Here is a 15,993-nt window from a genome sequence, read left to right as displayed (position 1 = left end):
TATGAATCCCTCTGGACTTTTTGGTTTAGCTTTTCTAAATTTGGTGTTAAAGTTCCAGGTCTACGAAACTTTATTTATACTTGGGAATAAGTCTATGACTAAACACAAGGACTGTACAGAAACTAACTTCTGAACACCACCGTTCCGATTTTACGGTCAAACCTGGTGAACCATTTGAAGATTTTAAAACTCAAGTAGCAAGAATCTCGGCCATTATCCTTTTTAATTTGGAAGGTCTCTCTATCGACCAGGGTATCGACTGGGTCCGACTTGCATAGATCCTGGTCTTGGTGTATGCGTCGAATCTACTTCAAAGATGACAGTAAATAGCGATACTCTCTAAATATTAATGTTATTATATATAAAACTATATTTTAATGTTCGATATATGTATGTGCGATACATTTTATGATATATTGGAAGAATATAATGCATCACTTTCAAATAAATTAATTTCTTAGATCCGATTCTAATAATTTTCCATATAATATATAGAATATCATCCCATTGATTGATTGATTGATAAGATATTGTTTTTAAAAGTTTCTCCCAAAATATGGATTAAATAAATAAATACTGGCTCTTAAGTTTTATAAATTTTTAATTATTCTTTAATTGTTTGTTTTTTTATCACAAAAATTGTATGGTAGCTTAAATTATATGTGTTGGATTTTGCTTTTCTCTTCTCTTAAGGATTGTGTGTATGTTTTACTTTGCTTTCGACAAATCGTGTGTGTAGCAACTACAATAAATTGCATATATATGTATATGTATATATGGGCGCAACATATATGTGTATGTTTATATAAATTAGCTTCTTAAATTGTTAACTTAGGATTTAATACGAAACTTATGCCAATCGAATACAAAGTAAAAACGTATGTAATTCGCTTATTTTAATATTCGCCAAGTACTTGTTCCAAGGATGAAACCGAATATGAAATGGGATGAAATCGAAAATGCCTTCATAAATTATGTTGTAAGTTTTACTTAAGAAAAAAAAGGAAAAGTATAAACTACAGGTCAGCATAATGGGCCGACTTACTGGCGCATCTCAACAGCTATGTAATCAGCTCATCGGGCTACTTGGCAACACGTTCATATACTCATCATAATCTCAAGAAATTCTCGGTTCTCTACTGACCTACGCCTCTTACACTACATATAATATTTGGCTTCTTTTAATACATTTCGCTTTTGGAAATCTGCATAATGATAATTTGAGAGACGAAATTGACTCGCTAATCGAAACGCTAACGTGTTAGCTAAACCTATGTACACGGTTGAGGTTTTGGGGGAGCAGGCGGGTGAAGGCCATCCCCATAAACTAATAATTGAGCATTGAGCAAAATGTGTGCTAAACGCATTCTAAACTAAGGTAAGTAAGTAGATTTTTTAATGTCTGTAAGTTCAGCTGATGTGTGTGTGGGGGGAGCGTTCATCTTAGGAGGCCTGTGCCCCCGTCCTAGCCGCAGCCGCTGTTGAAGTGCTGGCACTGCTAACCTCCTCGCAAATAGTATGAAGCTTCTCCATCTCCGAGCTGGTCACTATATTGATCGAACTGACTTTGGCACGCTGATAGGCCACCACTGTATTCTCGCCCAGGCACTTGACGCACACGTAGCCAATGAGGACGGCGATGCCAACGGTCATAACACGCACCAATGGATCCACGTACATCTGGATGACAACCCAGGCAGTGGCACCGGTCACGCACATCAAAGTGATCAATATAACCGTTTTGGACCAATGCTGGATGGTGAAGCCCTTGTCCCATTCGAGTCTGCAAACGAAAAGAAACAGAATTTTATTTAGAATATACTTTTGTGAAGGGGTGGTTAAGATATTAATATGTAACATATATCGAAATATACCAATATTTAAATACTTAAGATGTATTTTAAAATATTTTGATTAACATATTGGGCCCATATAATGGGGGAAAACCAATTGAAACACGTTTTTTAGATACATTTCTATTATGCCGATATTTCAATTATTTCATCATCATTTTCAATTATTTCAGGCTTAAGCTATTTTCGATATATTATTTTTAGTATATGTATATTATATTGGACTTTTCCCCTCGATGATCATATTTACTTTGAAGTTTGCAGTCCAATTAACAATTCCTATATATTTTCTATTCCCTCAACCTGCATCAAAAACACTAACACGGTAAGTGTTTATTATTTATATAATTTTTTAATCAAAAAATGTTTCATATGATATAAAAGATGAGGGCAAGTTAAAGTTATAAAATTTCTACTATATATTATCGAAATATTCGAATCTGATATTCGAATAATAATGAAGCTGCTAAAAAAAAAACAAGAAATCAGTACTCACTTCTTGGACTTCTCGATCTCGTAGGGATGCCCGCAGACCTTGCACGACAATTGAGCCTCCGAATTGCTGCAGCTCTCCACCAGCCAACGCTTGAGGCACTCATGATGCACTGAGCTCACATCGCCGGTGCAACGGCAGGGCTGGATCAGGGGCTCTGGCTTATCGCTGTCATAGCAAATCCAGCAGTCCTTCTTGGTCAAGAACGATTGACCCTCTTCGGGCGACAACTTGTTGGTTTCCGCATTGAGCGTGGGTATCGATGGATCGATTTGGCGTGATAGCAGCTTGCGGGGATTCAGGATCCATAATTGTTCGGGCGCCATCGAATTCCAGAGGCAGCAAGGGAACCACAGAGCAACTCCGATCTCGGCGATGCGGAAAATAATGTCATGCCAGTTCCGCGAGTTAACAGGAACTCTGTGTGATTTAAAGAAACGTAAGGCAGCTGTTCTTGCTAATTAAAAAAGCTATTTTTTACTTACTTGGCCTTCCAGAAATCGCCCAAAGTTTCGGAGGTAAGAAAACCTACAATCACAATGAGCATCACCGCTTGACTCAGCAGCCCGAATCGCGACTGATGCAATTGCGATGCATTCACTATCGCCTCGCTGGGACCAAGGATCTTGCCCGTCTGATCGTAAACGAAGCCTCCGCGTAGCTTGAAGAACACCTCCACGCCGTAGATGAGGAAGAAGACCACTACGATGAGGAGTAATACTGCATAGCATCCGTTGAAGATGTGGGCGTAGTCGCGTCGTTCCGCGTTGATCAGTGAGTTAAAGACCTCGATGCCAAACAGGCTGTACAGGAAGAAGTTGAAGGCGATAAAGCCGAGGAAGCTCTTTGAGAGGAACTGCGACTTCTCCCAACGAATGTCGCGCAGGTGAAAGATCTGTAACGGTGAACAGCACAAATGCGAATGAATATAATGAGTAACTAGGTTCTACTCCTTCTCACACAGTTTCTATATCATTTTGGGTTCTGGTGTACGTACTCTCGCCTCAAAACTTAATTAATAGCGTTCGTCTATCGGGAGGGAGGCAGGCCCCAATATACGTTCCGCAAAAACAATTGAAATTGGCCAGAGACTTGCGGGTGCGAAAGTACTTGACTCGTTATCGCAACTGGCAAGTGCAAGTGAACTTCGGATACAAGGTAAGAGCGAAGAACAATGGTGTCAGAGAGTTTCCCCCAGTTTCCCCATCCAGTTGTCGGAGCGATCAAATAAGTATATTTCTACGCCAGGCTATTTAATCGCAATTTTTGAGCAGACTATTCCCACTTAGTGGTGGACTCGTGACTAGCAAAATATTAACTAGCTTTGGCTTATCACAGAAATTTATGAAATGAGTTCTTTTACTTAGTAGTTAAGATAAGTTGTTATCATTATTCAAATGCGTTAGCTAGCCAGAAAAAGCTAAGTGAAAAGTGTCTTTAACTTCGAATCATAATCAGGACTACGGGTCAAGTTTTTACATTTTCTTTTAGGAACTTATCTAAATATCCTGGTTGTTTCTTTATTCAACAGGAACTTTTACCTAATAGTTCATAAAACATACTTGGTCAAGTTGTGTGTGCACTAATCTATGTAGGTAAGTAAGGTAATATATTATATAGTAAACCTTTTTTTAGGGAACACTTCACGTTATAAGGTTGACTTTATGAACTTGTTTTAGTTCAAGATTTCTGGTGATAAATGCCTACTAAGAAGTGACGTTTCAAACCTTTTACTAAAAATGAAGCATTTGCCGAGTTTTTATCAAGTTATGTAAATGCAGTTTAAGACAACTGTATTTAACTGAGAAGTTGTTGTAAAGGGAGATCCCTGGACTTGCAAGGAAGAGCCAGGGGGACCTTTTGTTCTACGAAACAATTTTTATTTCATTTTTTAACAATTACTAAATTTCATTAGGCATTAACTGAGTTATAAACACTTGATCAGCGTAATAATACTTTAGCAATAAGTTTAAACATCATTACAGTATTATAAAATTAATATTTTTGTGAGGAATAAATCAGGCAAAACCTTAAACTGTTGATATGTGAAGACCAGAAGTTGCTTCCAAAAACGAAAGCCTAAGGCAATGGTCAGACTTATCTAGTCTGCATATGCGAGGAGATACAGAGATCTTTCCATCTTCATTTTATTACATTTTACAAATATTTGATTATTATTATCTCTGAAATGTATTATTTCCTTATTTTAATATTATCTTCAGGCTGAACCAGATCTTATAAAATTGCAACAGGACTTTGCCAACTTTGCAATATTTGTTACAAGCTGCATCTACATAGAATATAATTTGCTCTTCCCTGGCTTTAAGCTAACTACTGACTATATATCCAAGAGTAGCGTACTTCCATGGAACAGTAAAGCTTTAGACTTTGGATAACCCAATCTTATTTCCACTACATCCACACTCACCTCGGCCCACATGCAGACAATCAGGGAGGCGCAGGTCATGAGCAATGGGTAGTAAGCGGACATCAGGGTAACGGCCCACTGTGGCTGCAGATCCAACTGAAAGTACACAGATTTTAGATAGGGGTAAGTGCAATGATCAAATCGTAGGAAATTGAATTACTTACGGGAGTGGTGAAGTAGGCTCCACGCAGTGAGGCCGCCACAAAGACCATGAAGTAGAGCAGCTTCTGGGTGGTGATGCGACAGGCGCGTAGGATCGAGGGCTGCTTGAGCCTCTGATACTCGGCCACGATGCAGATGAGCAGCTGGATGACCGAGACCAGAGCCACCACATAGAAGACGGTGGAGATGCCGGCATAGTAGGGTAAATTGAAGATGTCGCACTCGTTGCCCGCATAGCGAATGTCACAGACGCAGGTGTTGTTGACACAATCGCCACGTCCGGAGCAGCTGAGATCGTTGTCCGGCGTAAAGGGGCCATAGATGCCGCCGGCGGCCGACTTGCTGTGGCCATTCCGCATCTGGCTGGCCACTGCCGCCTCCAGCGGCGATTGCAGAACTCGCTTCGAGCAACGCATTAAGGTATCCAGGCTGGGTAGCATTCTAAATTAAATCAACTGCAAATAGAGACCAGAATCGTTCAGTTAGTCCGGGGGTGTCAACTTAATTAATACATCGGCAGAGCATCAAGGTTGGCAGATGGATGGCCAACAAAAACACAAACAAGCTCCCCTAAGGGTTGGGGGTGTCGTTTAAATAAACATTGAATTTGTTTTGTTGTCTGGCCCGGCTGCTCGCTCTAAAAGCAAATGCAAATGTTTGCACAGTCGACCCCGGCCTGAGCCGTCTGACATCAGGGGTACTCCTTGTGCTTTGACTCAAACAAAACGAAAGAATTTTCTGATTTATTCGCTAAAACAAAAAACATGCACAAGAATAGCAGTATATAAAATAATGCGAAATAAGTAGGGGTAGAAATAAAACATTGGATTTTGAAGTCTCTTAAAAGTGTGTCTAAAAGTATGCAATAAAATGTTGACAGATATAAATTCTGTGAGATTAAGAGATTTTCGAAGAAAAATATATTACTTATCAAATTTAAAGGGTTTTTAAGAAATTAACTTAAATAAAATTAGGTGTTTATAAAAGATTTGTTTCAAAAACATAACCTAAAGAAGCAAATTCTAAGAAATGCTCTTTTAGAAATGGTTTTGGGGTTGAAATTACTTGAAATGCATTCAAAAACTATGCCATAAAATGCTAAACAATTAAAAAGAAAAACACTATTCGCCTTACATTTTCATTCCAAGTTGATTCCTTGCATGATTTTAAATAGCCCTAGCATTATATATTACTATATACCGATTTTAACCCAAACTGTTAATATTACACAATCTTTAAACCCATTTTCAGACCACATTGCTTAACCCTACTCAGTGAAAACCAACAACTGACAGTGCCTCAAGGGTGCCCTGAGGGAATACGAAAGAGTATTCGCGGGAGGGTAAAAATGTGCAAAAACAATGCCAATGGGCCTTTGGCATTATTATGCCAGCAACAATTCTAAGCCAGCCCCCAGCCGTCCCGTCCATCAATCAAAAGGCACACACATCGTCGCCATCAGAAATGGCAAGAGAGAGAGGGCATCGATAAAAATGCCTGCCAGCAACTTGACACCCACAATATCACAATATCAAATATATATACAGATACACATATATAACACAAAATAAGCCATCGAATATTGGGACACCAGGCATCATGGCAATCCATTGAGCTGTCGTTCTATAATAACCAATTAAAATGCACGAGACTCGGTGGTCAAACCCATTTGATATTGTACATTTAGAGAGAACGAGAATCGAATATTCCTCTTCTTTTTTAATGGGATATTAATTACACTGAATTGTTCAACATGTTTTGCTAATTGCTACATTTGTTTTTATTTGTTGTTTCCGTCACAGCTTTTATTTCGAAAGAGATCGCTCTTTATCACTGCTCGGTTTGATAAGAATTCCTTCTTAGAAATACACAAATAAAATGCTGTACGTACGTGACTCGTACTACGCAAGTTAGGAAAATGGTAATAAAACGTATGAAATTGTTAAGCACAGCTATTAAATTGATTTATATTTCTAAATATTACCGTGCTGATGCGCTTCCTAAATTATTCTCTTTAATGGTTTGGGTTGATTAATGTTAAATTTGCAAAGGAAAATATAGGAAAAATCGAATAATGCTTTCCAGGGGCGTATAACGGATGTACACCCTTTTAGATAAACAGGTTCGAGCATAAATCAAGTTTTGTCACATTTGGTAAATCCTTTTTTAGACAAACACAAATAATATTATAAGCCCGGGCCATAAATTAAGTGTTAAGGTTAGGCCTTTGGCACATAATGATGTTTTTTCCATTTTAGTACGTTATATTAGTTTTGCTTTTTGCTGTTGCCAGCAACAAAAAACGTCGACTTTGACGGTGACAAACGGACGGCGATAAGATAAAGTTAGCCAAAAGTCAAATAGCAGAGCAACATTTTAGCTCAAACTGTGTGCAGTAGTATCGTTGAGTTGATTTTTATATAAGTATTTAATTTAATTCAAATTCAATGGCTTGACAATTGATAACTGAATTTGTTGTTGCTTTATTTTGTGACTATTACAACGCTTGATAAGACAAAACAAACAATCGTTATATATATATTTTGAACTATAACTAGGATAGAAAACTGCATGAGCAATCGATAATGCAATACAGATAACGCACTTGAGTCTATATATAATGTATTTTTCACTTTTTTTTTGTCAAGAATGAGTCATAGGATTTACACTTTTAGGTAAATTAAATTCCCTTCGAAATGTCAGAGGTATGAATGATAAGCAATGTCAAGGCTGTAGGTCTGAGCTTCCATTTAAATATCACTTTTGGAAGCCAGTGTGTCCTCTTTGTTGGCTACAAAACACCGCTGACAGGAGGACCCAAGGGAAATTTATTGGAGCGGAAATATTAGCTAGCAGAACCAACATAGTTCACAAGACACCGCGGCAATGGGGGGGCAATCAGTGGCCCAGATGGTCTGATAATGGGGAACCCACCATTTTAATAAACTTAATTCCTCTGCTCTTCGCTTTCGGTTTCATTTGTTGCACTGATGATGACGATCATGGGAAACCAAGACCGGGGCATTTTCACTAGTTTTTCGCTTGGTTGGAGCAATCCTCCTCGTTCCCCTTCAATGTACAATATGTGTATATTACAGCACACAAAAATAGCACGCAAAAGCACAAAGGCGGATATATTTATGAGCTGCACACACATATGTTTGTGCTGTGTTGTTTTGTGTTCAGTTAGTGGAACGCTCCGGTACCGATCATCGCGCGAGCGTTAAAGTTTTCAGACTGAAGTGAGTACATTCACAGCCGATCTTCACTGCGTGTGAGTCTATATAATAGCATATATGTATGTATGTAGCTCAAACATTATAGTATATAGCACCTCTCTGACTCTCTCCGATTCCACTCATAAGTGTAGGCCTTTGAGTGGCTTTGAAGGAGAACGCAGAGTTCTTCGATTGCCGGCTACTCGTATCTTTTATTAACTCAACACAGCAACTCGGCAATTAATTTACATCACGAGTTGGCGGCGCGCGTTGGCATTGGCTTAATAAATGTATCCATAAACAAACAGAGAAATTCCTGCCAATTTTGTAGTATCTTTTATCCGAAAGAAGAAAAGTTTCTGGAAATTGAAATAAATTTAATTTTCGCCACATGGACAAACGGCCTACGCGACGCTCTGCCTTTGATCAATTAACAGAATTATTTGAATTGTAAAATCTACCTAATTAGCAAATTTAAATGCGAATGCAGGAAAATATTATTTACTATTATATTTGCATATTTTTTAAGACAGAAAAACACGAACTTTAAATAAATAATATGTTACTGTATAATAAAATTTAATGCCTAGGTATAAAAGACAACCTGCAAACTATACAGACAGTCAAGAAAGTTTATAGGAGGCAATTTCAAAGTAACTACCCGAAATTACAGACTGTGTTTAAGCTGTATACTAAAAATAAACACTCAACTTAATAATAGTACAACAAAATTTAACGTACATCACTTGGGGTTTCAAATTCATTCAAAAAATGATCGTAAGAAAAAAAGTGTATACGAAAATTGATACCTCACACAAATCATTGCATACTTTTAGACACATTTACCAGAGATTTTTGAGCCTTATAAGCACCTTTAACTCTCCTAAACACCTATGTCTTAAATATTATAGTAAAATGTAAACTTTAGTTCGTACAAATATAGAATAATCTTCAAGAATTTGTTAACCTCCTCACGCTGCTAATCAAAAAGTGTGACTTCTCCGCAAGTTTCTAGGTATCTTTGCACAAAAAAACTCAATTTTCGAAACTAGTTTTCCAACGCCCGCCAGCTGAGTTACAACCAACTGGTTTATGTGATCTAGGTAGAGCTTATTTGGAGAGGAGAGCCCCGAGGAGCTCCGAGCTCAAGCTCAGGGCTCTTTGGTTGAACGAACGCTGCTCGCCAGTGTTTTATTTACACGTACTCGCTTTGCAAACATTAAATGTTGATCACGTCATGATAAATTATACTATATGTATAAGTTATAAGCACTCTCCCTCCAGCGATTACTATCCGATGTGCGTTGCTATAGCACTTAAGATTAGGTTCTTTGAACTGCACGCAAATGAACTCGTTCCGATAATTAAGAAGCAACTAATTCATAGTAATTTAAAATTAATTATGCTCTTGAGGTGCTCAGATATATAGAATTTTATATAATATTCGAATTGCCAAGCTACAAGTTCAAAAGTACGCGTTTATAGATGTGGCGTGGCCTGTCCACGCCCATTAATCAGCGTGTAGTAAGCACTTGAAAAAGTTGAAAGAAAATTATAAACATTTGGCTAAAAGGGCAAGTTTACCAAAGGAAAGTTTTCGGGTGTGCAGACAGAGGGATAGTCTTACAAAAAAAATATCGCAATAAATCGATTAAATTGAAGAAAATCTTACCAAATATACATGTTTAAGGTTAAAGAATTCTAAATTGACTAACTGCGACACTCGTTTTGGCATACGGTGAGGTCTAGGTGAGCATACTGATTGATAATAAATTGAACAAATATATGGTGAGGACACCCCACCTCACCCAATTGAAAAGCAAACTCACGACCTTCAAATTAAAATTGAATTAACTTCCAAGTGACGCGGGCATCTGCGCCTAAAATTTTGCCAGTTCAGCGTACATAAGTCAATTAATTTCCATTTAGCTGTCATTAGCGTTCATTAAAAGGAAAACTGAAATAGTCAAGCTGAAAATTGTCGACTCAAAGGCAAACATCCCACGAAACGTGAAACTCTCAAAGTTGCTAATTGGGGCAATTATGAAGTGAGGGAAGATTTCGACAAATCGTCCTCTGTTGGTAATTTTTCAACAATCACGAGACACTACAAGCACGAATAAAGGTGACAAAATAATTACTTTTGATTAAATCATATTTTATAATTGATAACTGGTGTTTTTCAGGTTTCCTCTTATCTAGTTAAATCTGCAAGAACTGGTCAGGAACTGGTTTGAAGCCGGTTAAATGTTGACGAAACTAACTTAACCGGCTTAAAAGCAACTGAAAACTTTTAGCAGGGTTGCAAATATTTATAGTATTACTTAGGTCGGGAAAATATATTCCCGGGAAATAATGAATGATGAGAATGTATTGTCAAAAGTTTAGAGTTTAAACTCATCATTTAAAAATTTGTGGGAGAATGACTTATAGCCCTTTTTTTTTTTAACTATTCATATATTCGTTTAGAAATCTCTCGATGTATGTGAATATATTTGTTAAACAGTTTATTTTTTAAACAATTAGAATATTCATAGTTTCAAAGTAAAGTCTCATGAAAGAATAACGTACACATAACTATGACGCCTATCAATTCGATATTGGAATAACTGTCAATACGTCATATTTTATAGATTTTCTTATCAATTTTTGCCTGTAAATTTAACTTCTTTAATTAAGTATACTCATACTAACCAAGCTGATAATAAGAAAAATAAACAACAAGAAAGTTAACAAATTGACTCATGATTTACCGCATTGCGGCGACATTAAAAAAAGGTCCACTACCTTAAACCTTATTAGAAAACAAGAAAGAAAGCTAACTTCGGCACGCCGAAGTTTATATACCCTTGCAGATAGAACTTCTATGAATAGGAATCTATACAATATAAATTATATATATTTGTGTTAAAAAACAATGAATAATAATACCTGCTTTCATTTCATTCACCTATACATATTATATTTGCAGTTTTACATTCACAGATTTGCATTTTTCCTCTACATCAAACGATCGTTTGTATGGCACCTATAAGATATAGTCGTTCGATTTTCATAAAATTTGATAAAAAATTTAAGACTAATATAAAATATCTATACCTTAAATTTGATGAAAATCAGCTGAAAACTAAAAAAGTTATAAATTTAATTATATTAATTTCTCGATCGTTCCTATGGGAGCTATATGATATATTGGTCCGATTTTCATAAAATTTTACACAAAATTGTAGAGTATAGTAAAATGGCTATATCTTAAATTTGATCCAATTCTATTGAAAACTGAAAAAGTTAAAAAATTTTTTGTAAAAATTTTACGATCATTCCTATGGCAGCTATATGATATAGTCGTCCGATCCGGCCCGTTCCGACATATATACGAGTGAGAGTATATAGAAGGCTAACTACAAAGTTTCATTCAGATAGCTTCAAAACTGAGAGACTAGTTTGCGTAGAAACGGACAGACGGACAGACGGACAGACGGACAGAAGGACAGACGGACAGACGGACAGACGGACAGACGGACAGACGGACAGACGGACATGGCTAGATCGACTCGGCTGTTGATCCTGATCAAGAATATATATACTTTATATAGTCGGAGGTGCCTCCTTCACTGCGTTGCAAACTTCTGACTGAAATTATAATACCCTGCAAGGGTATAAAAAATGAATATAAAGCTTACAAGTTAACGTTTCTGAATGTGTTACCTTAGAAATGATTGCAATTAGTATGAATATAATGTGATAATTCTTGTCAAAATTTTTAATATTAAAAAAAATCTAGGAACCGGTAGTTAGTAAGTTTCACAATCATTAAAAATTCTAATTTCTAAAGAAACAACTACTTTAATAATATATATTTTTTCATGCATATAACATTTTAATTGAACAATTCATGCAGTTTGTAACGATTCTAGGGGAACAACACCTTCTCCTAAGTACTCACAAGGAATCCATTTGGGCAAACGATTACTAGAAGATTTTTGAGGGACCTGATAATGAGTGCAAACTTTGACCCGCTAAGTTGTGCTAAGCGTAAGCTGAAAAAGAAGCGCTTATGTTAGCTACTATTATATATTTTATGTAAAATGTAACCGCTGAATGCTAGAAGTTGAAAAGAAAATACCAGTAAGTCATTACCAAAGTATCTCGAATGTAAAGTAAAAATATTGGAATTTTATTGGTTTAAAAATAATCATTTTTGAATGCTTTAAATGCGGTTATATTATTAATTTTCAGGTAAACTTATTGTGGAAATATTGTAGGTCCTTATGAAAAGTATCTTTAAAAGAATTGCCATATCAGCAAAGGCAGAATATTAATGAGCCGACAGCTCTAACCCTATTAAATAAATTCCCATTCCGACTGTCTAGTTATGCATTTCCCACCCCAAAAGCTGCCCACTTCCACGACGCGTAATTTTATACGGAATACAGAATTTTCTGCCTACATTTACATATTATATTCCGCCATGGGCTGGCTGGTATATATACATACAGTATATGTATGTATCCTCTTTTTGTCCCCGTGACTTGGTTGTTTAGCGCGTGCCGTCGGCATTTGGAAAAGCAGAAGACATGCCAACAAAAGTCTACTGAGCTTCAAGCTAAATTTAAACGATTTAAGTGCATGATGTCTTGCAGAAATTGACTTCTTGCACTGACCTGCCCTCGATTTCGTGCAGCGGAAAATTGCGAGAGTAGCAGAAAAATCACGAGTGTAAACAGAAAAATTTATATTCATATACATAAATATGCCCTCACACGAATGTTAGCTCAGGGGATACCAATTAAACTGATTGAATCACTCTTAAATGAAACGCTATGGCATTGTCAGACAGTTTGGTGGTCGGGCATAGCGGGTGTAGATTGGGAAAGTGAAAATGACTACCTCACAGCATTTCGACAGTACAGTGCCCTCTGACTAAAGATTCTGACCTCTATTTAGTTACCACATTAACCTTTTCTACGCTTTACGAATATAACAATACTTATTTTACACTTGCAGGGTATTATAATTTTAGTCAGAAGTTTGGAACCCATTGAAGGAGACATTTCCGACCCCGAAGTGTACATATTCTTGATCAGCAACAACAACCGAGTTGATCTAGCCATGGCCGTTTTTATGCAAATTAGTCCCAATGTTTTAAAGCTATCTAAATTAAACTTTTGATTTAGTCTTCTATATCTCTTCCTCGTATATAGTCGGATCGGATTATATAGCTGCCATAGAAAAAGCTTTAATATTTATTATTATAACACTAATTAAACAAAAGTTGGCAAATAACAGTGCAAATGTTGGTGCCCGATCGGTAATAGGCGAAAAAAACTGAACAAACAACCTGCTGCAGTTCCCTTCTAACAAAGATAATCTATGTGTGATCTGTTATATAACTCTCTCGATTACTTATTAAATCAAGCAGACTAGTCCTCGAAATTTGCTAAAACAGATAACATTAAACGATATTTGAAACCTATTTTATGCTTAATTCTTAGGACTTCATTGAAAATGTATAAAATTGAAAATAATAAAAAAAAAACCTATCACATGTGTCTTTGATGTAGCACTGTATTACTTTTTTAATCATAGTAACAGCAGACTATCTTCACAATAAACCTTTATACAAAAAAGTTCTTAATGCAGCCATAAGTATACAATGATTTATAAACTAAGTAAGTGATGTATGTACATATGTGATCCTGTAGTCGCGACACCGGGACAAGTGGCATTTCTGCTGCGCAGATACACCTGCTAAATCCTTGATATATGTATGTAGCTTATCTAGATATTGCTTAGACATTGATAACTCCCACTTATAGTGCTTTGTGGGCGTTTATCAGCACTTTTCGTATCGACCATTTATTGCCTTGCGACTGCCGCATCATTTCTGACCGTTTTGTCATTGAAAGCAAGGGTTCCCTGTACCCGCCAATCAGACTTTGGGTGCAAGTAAATAGACACAAATATTTATTCGCAGACACCCAGATAATTTGTAGTTTTTGTGTGGCTAAAAATGATAAAAAATATAATGTGGAAAAAGCAACAACAACGAAGACAAAAACCAAGGCACAGCGAATCGAAGTGAATGAACGTAGGTAAAGGTGTGTGTGTGTGTGTTTCTTTGCGCCAGTATATGTATGTATGAATTTGTTGGAAGCCCGTTACTTATGGCGAATGACGATGTGCAGAAGAGAGGGCCAAGAGAGAGGCGCTCAAATTATCGTTCGCTCGGTGCGAGTTAAGTGCAATTTAGGTGCAAGTGTACCGGGTGAAAAGTGGGCGGCGCACAGTGGCACAAAAGAGGGAAAAGTGGGCACACACACAACGAAATGTCAAGGCCAAGAATAGTTATTCAAGACAATATTCGGGAATGGACTGGTGTTCTATGCTTGCTTTTTAATACTCTTAGCAACAATCCCAGAAAGATACTTTCTATTGTATTTTTATTTGTGGCGAATAATTTTGGCAACGACCACACTTTCGCTTTGACCACTGTACGATTGTAGAAATATAAATAACAAATATAGTATGTGATATAAGATCAATAAGTATTACAGCGTAATTACCAGTCATGTAACAACAAACACAGTTTCTTGTTTGTAGACAGGTAATGGGAGATAATACTGGTTAGATAAAAACTTGAGCCTATTTATTATATTCAAGCTAAGGTGTGCTAAAAAAACACAAATTTGGATGGTTCTGAATGAGAAATAATTTCCTATTTCATGTTCATGATCAATCCTCTTTTTTTACTGTGCAACATATCAGATCGTTGTCTGCCCCCGTTGTTTGTATGTATGTATTGTTTATATCCGTGAGTCAGATGTTAAGCACTGTGCACCTGGAATCGCTCGTTAATGAGTCAGAACTCAGCACGCGACAATCCAAGAATTCGTAACTCGCACAACATAATGAGCGTAATTGTTATGCTTTTGTTTTTAACAATCGCACTTATTATATTCTTATGCTTTTGTTTTTCACTAGCAAACTCACCTAATACTTTTCGCAAACAAAAACAAAAGTCCAGAAGACGGCTGAATACTGTGTCCCAGATGATGTGGCTTCACTGAGGTACTATTTCGTAGTCCAATTATTGCATTACATAAATAATCCCGAGCCTCGTTTGTTTTTTGCACTTTGTTGTTTTTCCTTAGTCACATCCTTTTTGGGGACGCGCAGTTCACGTTTCCAGTTGGCCTTTCCTGATTTTCCACCTCGCGCAGCACCGAATTGTTTGTGTTTCTAAACTACTACAACTACACAAGCACTGTCACTTTCGCACCCCGACGGCCAGTTTTGTTTTTCCGCGGAATCAAATTGTATATCTTTTTTCCGACGATAAAAAATAATTAGGGTTGTTGCTGCAATTTTTTTAAGGCTTTTTGATATTTTTTTTGGTTACTCTGATATTTTTTCTAATATTTGTTTTGGCCACTCTGATTCCGAAGCTGTTGTTTAACATTTTACATCTGGTCTAGACAGCAATTTTTCACGTCTACAGATATACTAGTCGAATTCTCGTTTTTGGAGTAGAATTCGCATGTATTATGTAAAATACATTAACAGACGTGCTCTTATTAGCAGAATTCTCTCTCGTTGGCAGTCGGGTTGATGTAAATTAATTTTTGTTTCTGGTCACTCTGAAGCTGTTATTAAACATTTTACACGTCTAGAAAACAATTTTACACCCATAAATACATGGGTAAAATTCACACTTTTGGGAAGAATTCGGATATCGTTTCTTTTTTTAATTTTATTGGTTTAGCTTAATTTTTTGCACAGAATCTAGCTAATATGGGTGGTCACAACCTAGTCAAGACTAGAGGTGCAAAAACGGAT

At 36.7% G+C, this 15,993-nt stretch overlaps 1 protein-coding gene across 4 annotated transcripts; it reads right to left on the bottom strand.

Annotated features, from left to right (window-relative positions):
• Window positions 1-583: 583 nt before the first annotated feature.
• Window positions 584-15,796, bottom strand: LOC110186002 (uncharacterized). 4 transcript variants are annotated; one of them, XM_020955030.2, is made up of 7 exons: window positions 15,148-15,796; window positions 12,101-12,194; window positions 4,939-5,391; window positions 4,775-4,870; window positions 2,832-3,241; window positions 2,350-2,766; window positions 584-1,783 (listed from the first exon to the last, which is right to left on the bottom strand). In XM_020955030.2, the coding sequence occupies exons 3-7, from the start codon at window positions 5,374-5,376 to the stop codon at window positions 1,444-1,446; spliced, it is 1,701 nt and encodes a 566-aa protein (XP_020810689.1). In that variant the 5' UTR covers window positions 5,377-5,391; window positions 12,101-12,194; window positions 15,148-15,796; the 3' UTR covers window positions 584-1,443. The 4 variants fall into 4 exon arrangements, with proteins under 4 accessions (XP_020810689.1, XP_020810690.1, XP_020810688.1 ...); XM_020955031.2 differs by lacking the exon at window positions 12,101-12,194 and having other exon boundaries at window positions 15,148-15,733; XM_020955029.2 differs by lacking the exons at window positions 12,101-12,194; window positions 15,148-15,796 and adding an exon at window positions 7,871-8,196.
• Between the last annotated feature and the right edge of the window lie 197 nt (window positions 15,797-15,993).

This window comes from Drosophila serrata, unplaced genomic scaffold (genome assembly GCF_035046125.1).
Source record: "Drosophila serrata isolate PLE 108 unplaced genomic scaffold, ASM3504612v1 contig_245, whole genome shotgun sequence".
NCBI lineage: Eukaryota > Metazoa > Arthropoda > Insecta > Diptera > Drosophilidae > Drosophila > Drosophila serrata.
This window is presented reverse-complemented; position numbering and strand designations above follow the sequence as displayed.